Below are 12,915 nucleotides of genomic sequence, written 5' to 3'. Positions count from 1 at the left end.
GGAGGACAGATCCCCCGGAAACAGGTCCCACGGATTATTCCACATGGACATCTTCAGGGAGAACGCATCCCACCTGAGTAGATCCTCAGGCCATGGCTCCCATGGAATATTCCACAGAGAGAACACGTACCACATCAGCAGATTCCCGGGGAATCAATCCAGTCTGAGCAGATCCCCGGAGAAAGGGGGCAAACCAAATGGACCCAGTGAGAGCAGAGCCCAGGGGTCTCCATCCCAGGAGAGCAGAGCCCAGGGGTCTCCATCCCAAGAGAGCAGAGCCCAGGGGTCTCCATCCCAGGAGAGCAGAGCCCAGGGGTCTCCATCCCAGGAGAGCAGAGCCCAGGGGTCTCCATCCCAGGAGAGCAGAGCCCAGGGGTCTCCATCCCAGGAGAGCAGAGCCCAGGGGTCTCCACCCCAGGAGAGCAGAGCCCAGGAGTCTCCATCCCAGGAGAGCAGAGCCCAGGGGTCTCCACCCCAGGAGAGCAGATCTCAGGGGTCTCCATCCCAGGAGAGCAGAGCCCAGGGGTCTCCATCCCAAGAGAGCAGAGCCCAGGGGTCTCCATCCCAGGAGAGCAGAGCCCAGGGGTCTCCATCCCAGGAGAGCAGAGCCCAGGGGTCTCCATCCCAGGAGAGCAGAGCCCAGGGGTCTCCATCCCAGGAGAGCAGAGCCCAGGGGTCTCCACCCCAGGAGAGCAGAGCCCAGGGGTCTCCATCCCAGGAGAGCAGAGCCCAGGGGTCTCCACCCCAGGAGAGCAGATCTCAGGGGTCTCCACCCCAGGAGAGCAGATCTCAGGGGTCTCCATCCCAGGAGAGCAGAGCCCAGGGGTCTCCATCCCAGGAGAGCAGAGCCCAGGGGTCTCCATCCCAGGAGAGCAGAGCCCAGGGGTCTCCATCCCAGGAGAGCAGATCTCAAGGGTCTCCATTCCAGGAGAACAGGTCTCCGGATTCTCCATCCCACGAGAACAGATCCCAGGGAATATTTCACATGGACATATTCAGGCAGAACACATCCCAGGAGAGCAGAGCCCAGGGGTCTCCATCCCAGGAGAGCAGATCTCAGGGGTCTCCATCTCAGGAGAGCAGATCTCAGGGGTCTCCATTCCAGAAGAGTATATCCCAGGGGTCTCCATTCCAGAAGAGTATATCCCAGGGGTCTCCATCCCAGGAGAGCAAATCCCAGGGAATATTTCACATGGACATATTCAGGCAGAACACGTACCACATCGGCAGATCCACAGGGAATGGACCCAGTCTTAGCAGATCCTTGGAGAAAGGAGGCAAACAGAATGGGCCCAAAGAGAGCAGATCCCAGGGGTCTCCATCCCAGGAGAACAGATCCCAGGGGTCTCAATTCCAGGAGAACAGGTCTCAGGATTCTCCATCTCACGAGAACAGATCCCAGGGAATATTTCACATGGACATATTCAGGCAGAACACATACCACATGAAGAGATCCCTAGGGAATGGATCCAATCTCAGCAGATCCCTAGAGAAAGGAAGCAAACTGAATGGACCCAGCGAGAACAGATCCCAGGGGTCTCCATCCCAGGAGAAGAGATTCAAGGCTGGTGAGAAGTCCACCCAGATTGGTCCTCAGGAGAAGCGTCCCCGTGATGGAAGACCTCAGCTGAAAGGATCCATTGAGATGTGGCCCAGTGTGGACAAATCCCCAGACTGTGGATCCGTGGGGTGCCGGTCCCCGGTGAGTAGGACCCCCCTCATTCAGGGGAACGCTCAGTTTTATATTTGTTTTCTGCTACAAAAATTTTCTTGAGATTTTAAACAAATTGTCTGATATATTCTGCGTGTTTGTAAATAGAGGGCTAAAGGGAACATTAGAATCCCGACCACAAATAATATAATATAAACGTAATAATATTAATATATAATAATAATAAAATAGATCCCAAATAATAATAACATATATAATAATAATATAGATCCTGAAAAATAATAATACAATATAATTTGGTGCTGATTGCACTGGAGCGCCGCGTGTTACAAAGTATAGAGGAGAGGACGGATTCCACTGAACAATGGTACTATGTGGATCCAGAATAAAACATTTTGTATCTTAGGGTTATATTTGGCTGTTACCCTTTTACTGTGGATCCCATCCCCCGGCTGATACAAAGGTCCCCGATCCTTGAAGGATAGCAGTGATTGGCTCTGCAGTCCTCCATTAGAGGGGTCACCTCCACTACTTTCATCATGCCTCAAACAAAGGGGTCTCCAAACTGCGGCCCAGGGGCCAGATGCAGCCCTTTGCTTGTTTTTAGCCAGCCTTTTGGGCACTATTTTATTCATGAACACCAATGATGGGGCACAATTCCTACCAATGACATCAATAATGGGGCACGATTCCTACCAATGACAACGGTGTGGGGGGGGGGGGGGGGGGCGGTGCCCAATGATAGGGCATTATTGCCATCAATGAAGAGGCACATTTCCTGTCAATGAGACCAATGATGGGGCACGATTCCTACCAGTGACAACAACAATGGGGAACAATAACATCAATGAAGGGGCACATTTCCTGTCAATGAGACCAATGATGGGGCACGATTCCTACCAGTGACAACAACAATGGGGAACAATAACATCAATGAAGGGGCACAGTTCCTCCCAGTGACACCAACAATGGGGCCCAGTGACACCAACGATGGGGCACACTTCCTCCCAAAGACACCAAAGATGGGGCACAATTCCTACCAATGAGGTGGGGCCAATGACACCAACTACGGGCCCTAATTCCTACCAATGACACCAACAATGGGGCCCAGTGACACCAACGATGGGGCACACTTCCTCCCAAAGATGGGGCACAATTCCTACCAATGAGGTGGTGCCAATGACACCAACTATGGGCCCTAATTCCTACCAATGACACCAACAATGGGTCCCAATGACCCCAACAATGGGGCCCAGTGTCACCAATGAAGGTGCACACTTCCTCTCAATGACACCAGTGATGGGGCATAGTTCCTCACAATGACCCCAAAGATGGGGCACAATTCCTACCAATGACACCAGCAATGGGGCCCAATTCCTACCAATGTGGCCCAATGACACCAACCATGGGTCACAATTCCTGCCAATGACACCAACGATGGGGCATTGTTTACTCCCACTGATGCTTGGACATTTTGTATTCACACTGGCCACAGTCTGGCCCTCCTAAAGTCTGAAAGTCTGTGAACTTTCCTTTTGTTTAGAGAGTTTGGAGACCCCTGCTCCAACAGGTTCACATTGCTTTTTTGTGTCTTGCTATGCATGTCTTCGGGGTCCCATGGCCCCCATTGTACGTCAAAGTGGTAGACAACACTGACCCTTCAGTGCATCACATGTCGGTGCCAACTGTCCTGGACTTACTGGGACAGTCCCACATCTTGCCCCCTATGTTCCACCGATGCTGAGTCCAGGGCCATGTCCTGGGATCACAGATTCAATCTAGTTGCCCAGGCTCCGTATCTTAAAATATGCATGGACTGCCCACGTGTGGCCCTGATCCCCACAAATAATGATTTGGGAAATCTTGGCCGCATGTGGGCAGTCCATGCATATTTAGAGGTGTGGCCTGGGCTGGACCAGCCCTGTTCAGTGGGGGTATTGGACGTTCTTTGCATATTTGCAGAGAACGTCGTGTGAATGGTCGTGATTTGGGTGCATCCCCTCAACTGGGCCAACAATGCACAGGGTGGGTAAAAGCACCGGAGTCTCTATAAAGTTGGTAGGTCCACAATGCAGAGATGTGAGTACACACATGGTGCGGTGCGGTGCGCTGCGCTGCGTTGTGACGTGGGGGGTGTGGTTTGGCCTGTAGCCATTGAGGTCCCATAGAGGATGTAAACGGTGGAAACATGAGTATGGCGTGGTGCCTTGTGAGGTTGGACATAAGTTTTGGTTCCTAGATGTGTGTTGAGGCCCCACAGATAATACATTGATAGACAGAGAAGGTTGTAAATGGGCCCCAGTATTGGTTGTGGCCCCTGAATGGATACATTGTACATTATATTGTCAAAAGTATTGGGACACCTGCCTTTACACGCACATGAACTTCAATGGCATCCCAGTCTTAGTCCGGAGGGTTCAATATTGAGTTGGCCCTTTGCAGCTATAACAGGTTCACCTCTTCTGGGAAGGCCGTCCACAAGGTTTAGGAGGGTGTCTATGGGGATGTTTGACCAGTGCTTTGTGCAGCCATATTGGAACAGGGATGGGCCATCCCCAAACTGTTCCCAAAAAGTTGGGACCATGAAATCGTCCAAAATGTCTTGTATGCTGATGCCCTAAGAGTTCCCTTCACTGGAACTAAGGGGCCAACCCCTGAAAAACACCCCCACCATAATCCCCCCTCCCCACCAAATGATTTAGACCAGTGCACAGAGTGTAGAGATGACATGTTCTCTCAGGAGATCTTCTCCCAGGGATGTGTCTACAGAGGACAGTTGAGATTTCCTGCGCACAGCACTTCCTGCGTGCGTCAGAGCGCCGTTCCAGGCCCGCACAGGGGATGATGTTTATGTAGAAGGAAGTCGGGCACTCATTGGACCGAGGATAATTTCCTCTGTATCGCCAGAGACGCTTCTTTTGGTTTCACACTTTAGCAGGGAGATCCGCAGAGCCCGCTGCGCGCTGCTGGCAGCGAAAGGCCGAGCCGCCGCCAGTCTCTGCGCTCAGCATACGCCGCTCAGACAGGATGTCACTCCCCGGGCCCCCGGCTCGCAGGCAGCGCCGGCTGATATCAGTGCGCTGCGCAATCTGACACATTTGTTCTGACACGGCCGGGACGCTCTGCGGAGTCACCGCGCCACCCGGGGCGTCTGTCACATCCGAGCTGGCGCACGGATTCCTCCACTCCCATCTGGAAACGTTCTGCTCACAGCGCCGGGGTGCCGAGACCTCTCCCTCCACACACTGTTCAATGTCACCCAATCAGATCTGTGGGCAAAAATTCTGACCGGTCACAATACAGGAAGTACATGAGGTGCAAAACAGGGAGGGCTGCAGTGGATTGTGGGAAGGCGCGGTGTTGCGGCCGGGGGTCTTCAGTGAATTGTGGGAAGGCGCGGTGTTGCGGGGGTCTGCGGTGGATTGTGGGAAGGCGCGGTGTTGCGGGGGTCTGCGGTGGATTGTGGGAAGGCGCGGTGTTGCGGGGGTCTGCGGTGAATTGCGGGAAGGTGTGGTGGCGGGGGTCTTCGGTGAATTGTGGGAAGGCGCGGTGCTGCGGCGGGGGTCTTCTGTGAATTGTGGGAAGGCGCAGTGTTGCGGGGGTCTGCGGTGGATTGTGGGAAGGCGCGGTGTTGCGGGGGTCTGCGGTGGATTGTGGGAAGGCGCAGTGTTGCGGGGGTCTGCGGTGAATTGTGGGAAGGCGTGGTGTGGTGGCGGGGGTCTGCAGTGGATTGTGGAAAGGCGTGGTGTGGTGGCGGGGGTCTGCGGTGGATTGTGGGAAGGCGCAGTGTTGCGGGGGTCTGCGGTGAATTGTGGGAAGGCGTGGTGTGGTGGCGGGGGTCTTCTGTGAATTGTGGGAAGGCGCAGTGTTGCGGGGGTCTGCGGTGGATTGTGGGAAGGCGCGGTGTTGCGGGGGTCTGCGGTGGATTGTGGGAAGGCGCAGTGTTGCGGGGGTCTGCGGTGAATTGTGGGAAGGCGTGGTGTGGTGGCGGGGGTCTGCGGTGGATTGTGGAAAGGTGTGGCGGGGGTCTGCGGTGGATTGTGGGAAGGCGTGGTGTTGCGGGGGTCTGCGGTGAATTGTGGGAAGGCGTGGTGTGGTGGCGGTGGATTGTGGGAAGGCGCAGTGTTGCGGGGGTCTGCGGTGAATTGTGGGAAGGCGTGGTGGCGGGGGTCTGCGGTGGATTGTGGGAAAGCGCGGGGTGGCGGCGGGGGTCTGCGGTGGATTGTGGAAAGGCGCGGTGTGGCGGCGGGGGTTTGCGGGGGATTGTGGGAAAGCGCGGTGTGGCGCTGGGGGTCTGCTGTGAATTGTGGGAAAGCGCGGTGTTGCGGAGGGGTCTGCGGTGGATTGTGGGAAGGCGCGGTGTTGCGGGGGTCTGCGGTGAATTGAGGGAAGGCGTGGTGTGGTGGCGGGGGTCTGCGGTGGATTGTGGGAAAGCGTGGGGTGGCGGCGGGGGTCTGCGGTGGATTGTGGAAAGGCGCGGTGTGGCGGTGGGGGTCTGCTGTGAATTGTGGGAAAGCGCGGTGTTGCGGCGGGGTCTGCGGTGGATTGTGGGAAGGCGCGGTGTTGCGGCGGGGGTCTGCGGTGGATTCTGGGAAGGCACGGTGTTGCGGCGGGGGTCTGCGGTGGATTGTGGGAAAGCGCGGTGTTGCGGCGGGGTCTGCGGTGGATTGTGGGAAAGCGCGGTGTTGTGGCGGGGTCTGCGGTGGATTGTGGGAAGGCGCGGTGTTCCGGCGGGGGTCTGCGGTGGATTGTGGGAAGGCGCGGTGTTCCGGCGGGGGTCTACGGTGGATTGTGGGAAAGCGCGGTGTTGCGGCAGGGGTCTGTGGTGGATTGTGGGAAGGCGCGGTGTTGCGGCGGGGGTCTGCGGTGGATTGTGGGAAAGCGCGGTGTTGTGGCGGGGTCTGCGGTGGATTGTGGGAAGGTGCAGTGTTGCGGTGGGGGTCTGCGGTGGATTGTGGGAAAGCGCTGTGTTGTGGCGGGGTCTGCGGTGGATTGTGGGAAGGCGCGGTGTTGCGGCGGGGGTCTGTGGTGGATTGTGGGAAGGCGCGGTGTTGCGGCGGGGGTCTGCGGTGGATTGTGGGAAAGCGCGGTGTTGTGGCGGGGTCTGCGGTGGATTGTGGGAAGGCGCGGTGTTGCGGCGGGGGTCTGTGGTGGATTGTGGGAAGGCGCGGTGTTGCGGCGGGGGTCTGCGGTGGATTGTGGGAAAGCGCGGTGTTGTGGCGGGGGTCTGCGGTGGATTGTGGGAAAGCGCGGTGTTGTGGCGGGGTCTGCGGTGGATTGTGGGAAGGTGCGGTGTGGCGGCGGGGGTCTGTGGTGGATTGTGGGAAGGCGCGGTGTTGCGGCGGGGGTCTGCGGTGGATTGTGGGAAAGCACGGTGTTGTGGCGGGGGTCTGCGGTGGATTGTGGGAAGGTGCGGTGTGGCGGCGGGGTCTGCGGTGGATTGTGGGAAAGCGCTGTGTTGTGGCGGGGTCTGCGGTGGATTGTGGGAAAGCGTGGTGTTGTGACGGGGTCTGCGGTGGATTGTGGGAAGGTGCGGTGTGGCGGCGGGGTCTGCGGTGGATTGTGGGAAGGCGCGGTGTTGCGGCGGGGGTCTGCGGTGGATTGTGGGAAAGCGCGGTGTTGTGGCGGGGGTCTGCGGTGGATTGTGGGAAGGCGCGGTGTTGCGGCGGGGGTCTGCGGTGGATTGTGGGAAGGCGCGGTGTTGCGGCGGGGGTCTGCGGTGGATTGTGGGAAAGCGCGGTGTTGTGGCGGGGGTCTGCGGTGGATTGTGGGAAAGCGCGGTGTTGTGGCGGGGTCTGCGGTGGATTGTGGGAAGGCGCGGTGTTGCGGCGGGGGTCTGCGGTGGATTGTGGGAAGGCGCGGTGTTGCGGCGGGGGTCTGCGGTGGATTGTGGGAAAGCGCGGTGTTGTGGCGGGGGTCTGCGGTGGATTGTGGGAAAGCGCGGTGTTGTGGCGGGGTCTGCGGTGGATTGTGGGAAGGTGCGGTGTGGTGGCGGGGTCTGCGGTGGATTGTGGGAAAGCGCGGTGTTGTGGCGGGGTCTGTGGTGGATTGTGGGAAAGCGCGGTGTTGTGACGGGGTCTGCGGTGGATTGTGGGAAGGTGCGGTGTGGCGGCGGGGTCTGCGGTGGATTGTGGGAAGGCGCGGTGTTGCGGCGGGGGTCTGCGGTGGATTGTGGGAAGGCGCGGTGTTGCGGCGGGGGTCTGCGGTGGATTGTGAGAAGGCGCGGTGTTGCGGCGGGGTCTGCGGTGGATTGTGGGAAGGCGCGGTGTTGCGGCGGGGTCTGCAGTGGATTGTGGGAAGGTGCGGTGTGGCGGCGGGGTCTGCGGTGGATTGTGGGAAGGCGCGGTGTTGCGGCGGGGTCTGCGGTGGATTGTGGGAAGGCGCGGTGTTGCGGCGGGGGTCTGCGGTGGATTGTGGGAAGGTGCGGTGTGGCGGCAGGGTCTGCGGTGGATTGTGGGAAGGCGCGGTGTTGCGGCGGGGTCTGCGGTGGATTGTGGGAAGGCGCGGTGTTGCGGCGGGGGTCTGCGGTGGATTGTGGGAAGGCGTGGTGTTGCGGCGGGGGTCTGCGGTGGATTGTGGGAAGGCGCGGTGTTGCGGCGGGGGTTCTGCGGTGGATTGTGGGAAGGCGCGGTGTTGCGGCGGGGTCTGCGGTGGATTGTGGGAAGGCGCGGTGTTGCGGCGGGGTCTGCGGTGGATTGTGGGAAGGCGTGGTGTTGCGGCGGGGGTCTGCGGTGGATTGTGGGAAGGCGCGGTGTGGCGGCGGGGTCTGCGGTGGATTGTGGGAAGGCGCGGTGTTGCGGCGGGGGTCTGCGGTGGATTGTGGGAAGGCGCGGTGTTGCGGCGGGGGTCTGCGGTGGATTGTGGGAAGGCGCGGTGTTCCGGCGGGGGTCTGCGGTGGATTGTGGGAAGGCGCGGTGTGGAGGTATCGGGGTTTGCTGTGAAGATCCTGCAGGAATAACACAGCTTTGCGCATCTTGTACTTCCTGTTACACACTTCAGCGCCCCCGTCTGGGGAATCGGCAGCCTGTAGTTTTCTGAAAATAGTTTTTGCTCCTAAGATTGCAGCCGGCATTCATTTCCGGGGGGGGGGGGGGGGGGGGGGGGTCATATCAGTGCTGAATTATGGATGATATGTGTGCAGGTGGTGGATGGAGTACCTGTGTGCAGAATTGTTCCGCTCTATTAAACCCCATCCCCCCATCACCAGGAACAGAGCATTGTGGGAAAAAGGAGGAAGACTCCAATCAGAATGTTTGTTCTTTTACATCAGTGATATATAAATAGCTCTGACATATACTGTAGTGCTGTACAAGTCTCTACAGCAGAAGAGCTTACACTCTAATGTCTGTTTATTCTGTACAGATTTCGGGGAGGTGCTGGGGGTAATAATAGAGATCACTATTTGTCTATTATCACTCCTCTGTGATATTGATAATATTGATAATATTGATATTGATGATTTTCTCTTTTCTTCTCGCAGAACTCTGACCTGTTTGAAATGATTGAAAAGATGCAGGTAAGTGTCCAACCTCCTCTGCCTCCATAGGGGCCCCTCGTTGCACCACCATACAGAGGAGACCCTGTCTGACCTTCATAGACCCCTGTGCCCCTGTCCAAACTCTATGCCACCTCCATGCCCCTGTCTGACCCCCATAGCCCCCCTGTGTCCTATTCTAATCTCCATGCCGCCCTGTGCTTCTTTCTGACTGCAATGCCTACTATGATGCCTAGTCTGACCTCCATGGCCCCCCTAGGTTCCTATTTGACACCCATGCTTCTCTCGTCCCCTGTCTGATCTCTGTGCCCCCCCCACCCCCTTTGCCTCTCTGACCTCCCATTGTTCATTCTGTGACCTCTCATGCCCCCCTAAGCCCCTCTCTGACCTCCATGTTCCTCCTGTGTCACAATCTGACCCCCATGGCCCCCCTCTGACCTCGAAGTCCCCCCTGTTCCTCCGTCTAACCTCCTTGGCCCCTCTGATACCCTGAGTCCTGATATGTACACATGTTGAATTTCCAGTAATGTCGCAGACCTTTTCAGTAGCGTTGTATAATGAGTGATTGTTACCTTTTCTGGCTCCATATTTCAGGGCTGCAGAATGGATGAACAGAGATACTCTATGCCTCCACCTCTGAAGGTGAGTCCGTGTTGGTGGGATAAGGATCAGGATGATGGTAGGTTGTTGCTGTGAATATTTTTGTTCGTATTTTTGTTTTCACTGACCAGCATTGGATGGAATTCACAGAAACTGCACCCCCCGCTGGTATTTAATGCCCCTTTCTGATCCCTCTGCACCATGGACCCCGTGTATGAACTGAGCTCTGCCATAGGCCATGGCGGTGTACTGTTGTCTCCTATTCCTTGTATTAACCTTCTACTATTTTCCTTCCTACTGCAGACAGAGGAGGACTACATCCCCTACCCCAGTGTCCATGAGGTAAGAACCTGCCAGCCAAGGCCCATACACAATCTTCTCTCTCCAATATCTCACTCAGGGTAATGGGGGTCATTAAAGTGGAACTTCAGGCAAACCATTTCATAACCTTTTGAGGAGAGGGAATGAGGTATAGAGGGTATCCAATGTCAGGTTTTGGTTACTGTTCCCCCCTCTGGAGAGAACCACTCTAATGTTCTGACCTTCGTGACCATCTAGGTCCCAAGCTAACCTCCATGACGCCTCTGTGCCTCCATTTGACCTCCATGGGTCCCCCTCTGCTTTAGTCTGACCTTCATGGTCCTCCTATGCCTCAGTCTTACCTCCGTGTTCCCCCTGTGCCTCAGTCTGACCTCCGTGGTCCCCTTGTGCCTTAGTCTGACCTCGTGGTCCCCCTGTGCCTCAGTCTGACCTCTGTGGTCCCCCTGTGCCTCAGTCTGACCTCCATGGCCCCCCTGTGCCTCAGTCTTACCTCCGTGGTCCCCCTGTGCCTCAGTCTGACCTCCATGGTCCCCCTGTGCCTCAGTCTGACCTCCGTGGTCCCCCTGTGCCTCAGTCTGACCTCTGTGGTCCCCCTGACCTCCATGGTCCCCCTGTGGGTCCCCCTGACCTCCATGGCCCCCCTGTGCCTCAGTCTGACCTCTGTGGCCCCCCTGTGCCTCAGTCTGACCTCCGTGGCCCCCCTGTGCCCCAGTCTGACCTCCGTGGCCCCCCTGTGCCTCAGTCTGATCTCCGTGGCCCCCCTGTGCCTCAGTCTGACCTCCGTGGTCCCCCCGTGCCTCAGTCTGACCTCCGTGGTCCCCCCGTGCCTCAGTCTGACCTCCGTGGTCCCCCCGTGCCTCAGTCTGACCTCCGTGGTCCCCCTGTGCCTCAGTCTGACCTCCGTGGTCCCCCTGTGCCTCAGTCTGACCTCCGTGGTCCCCCCGTGCCTCAGTCTGACCTCCGTGGTCCCCTGTGCCTCAGTCTGACCTCCGTGGTCCCCCTGTGCCTCAGTCGGACCTTGGTGGCCCTCCTGTGTCTCAGTCTGGCCTCCATGGTCCCCCTGTTCCTGAGTCGGACCTCCATGCACCCCCTGTGCCTCAATATGATCTCCATGGTCTTCCTCTGCTTCAGTATGACCTCAGTGGCCATCCTGTGCCTCAGTCTGTCCTCCATGGTCCCCCTGTGCCTCAGTCTGTCCTCCATGGTCCCCCTGTGCCTCAGTCTGGCCTCCATGGTCCCCCTGTGCCTCAGTCTGTCCTCCATGGTCCCCCTGTGCCTCAGTCTGGCCTCCACGGTCCCCCTGTGCCTCAGTCTGGCCTCCACGGTCCCCCTGTGCCTCAGTCTGGCCTCCACGGTCCCCCTGTGCCTCAGTCTGGCCTCCATGGTCCCCCTGGGCCTCAGTCTGGCCTCCATGGTCCCCCTGGGCCTCAGTCTGGCCTCCATGGTCCCCCTGGGCCTCAGTCTGGCCTCCATGGTCCCCCTGTGCCTCGGTCTGGCCTCCATGGTCCCCCTGTGCCTCAGTCTGGCCTCTGTGGCCCCTTTGTGCCTCAGTCTGACCTCCGTGGCCCCCCTGTGCCCCAGTCTGACCTCCGTGGCCCCCCTGTGCCCCAGTCTGATCTCCGTGGCCCCCCTGTGCCTCAGTCTGACCTCCGTGGTCCCCCCGTGCCTCAGTCTGACCTCCGTGGTCCCCCCGTGCCTCAGTCTGACCTCCGTGGTCCCCCCGTGCCTCAGTCTGACCTCCGTGGTCCCCCTGTGCCTCAGTCTGACCTCCGTGGTCCCCCTGTGCCTCAGTCTGACCTCCGTGGTCCCCCCGTGCCTCAGTCTGACCTCCGTGGTCCCCTGTGCCTCAGTCTGACCTCCGTGGTCCCCCTGTGCCTCAGTCGGACCTTGGTGGCCCTCCTGTGTCTCAGTCTGGCCTCCATGGTCCCCCTGTTCCTGAGTCGGACCTCCATGCACCCCCTGTGCCTCAATATGATCTCCATGGTCTTCCTCTGCTTCAGTATGACCTCAGTGGCCATCCTGTGCCTCAGTCTGTCCTCCATGGTCCCCCTGTGCCTCAGTCTGTCCTCCATGGTCCCCCTGTGCCTCAGTCTGGCCTCCATGGTCCCCCTGTGCCTCAGTCTGTCCTCCATGGTCCCCCTGTGCCTCAGTCTGGCCTCCACGGTCCCCCTGTGCCTCAGTCTGGCCTCCATGGTCCCCCTGGGCCTCAGTCTGGCCTCCATGGTCCCCCTGGGCCTCAGTCTGGCCTCCATGGTCCCCCTGGGCCTCAGTCTGGCCTCCATGGTCCCCCTGGGCCTCAGTCTGGCCTCCATGGTCCCCCTGGGCCTCAGTCTGGCCTCCATGGTCCCCCTGTGCCTCGGTCTGGCCTCCATGGTCCCCCTGTGCCTCAGTCTGGCCTCTGTGGCCCCTTTGTGCTTCAGTCTGACCTCCCGGGTCCCCCTGTGTCTCAGTATGACCTCCGTGGTCCCCCCCCCCCCGGTGCCTCAATCTGATCTCCATGGCTCCCTGTGCCTCAGTCTGAGTTCCCTGCCACGTTTAGGTTTTCTTATCCCCATGCTGTGTTCTCATTAAAGGTAAAGAACGTGTATATGGTATTAAAACAGGATCTGTCCCTTGTTCTCTGCAGGTCCTGGGCCGGGAGGGGCCCTTCCCTCTTATTCTACTGCCGCAGTTTGGGGGTTACTGGATCGAAGGGACCAATCATGACCGCTCCTCGTTGCTGGATCCCGAGAACATTCAGTCTCCTGGTGGGAAGGTGAAGCTGGAAAGTAACCACATGGCACGCCTGTACCGCAAACACTTCCTAGGGAAGGTGAGTACACACCAG

At 58.5% G+C, this 12,915-nt stretch overlaps 1 protein-coding gene across 1 annotated transcript in view; it reads left to right on the top strand.

Moving 5' to 3' along the window:
• RAP1GAP (RAP1 GTPase activating protein) overlaps positions 1 to 12,915 on the top strand; it is a 114,319-nt gene that overhangs the window by 67,945 nt on the left and 33,459 nt on the right. The window contains 4 exon segments of the mRNA XM_077456000.1: positions 9,153 to 9,188; positions 9,762 to 9,809; positions 10,071 to 10,109; positions 12,715 to 12,900. Of these exon segments, the coding sequence (XP_077312126.1) occupies positions 9,171 to 9,188; positions 9,762 to 9,809; positions 10,071 to 10,109; positions 12,715 to 12,900 (291 nt within the window). The 5' untranslated portion in view covers positions 9,153 to 9,170.

Source organism: Lithobates pipiens, unplaced genomic scaffold (assembly GCF_037356315.1).
Source record: "Lithobates pipiens isolate NorthernLeopardFrog02 unplaced genomic scaffold, aLitPip1_a1.2 Scaffold_27, whole genome shotgun sequence".
Taxonomy (NCBI): Eukaryota; Metazoa; Chordata; class Amphibia; order Anura; family Ranidae; genus Lithobates; species Lithobates pipiens.
The sequence above is the reverse complement of the archived record's forward strand: the minus strand, read 5'-3'. Positions and strand labels throughout refer to the sequence as shown.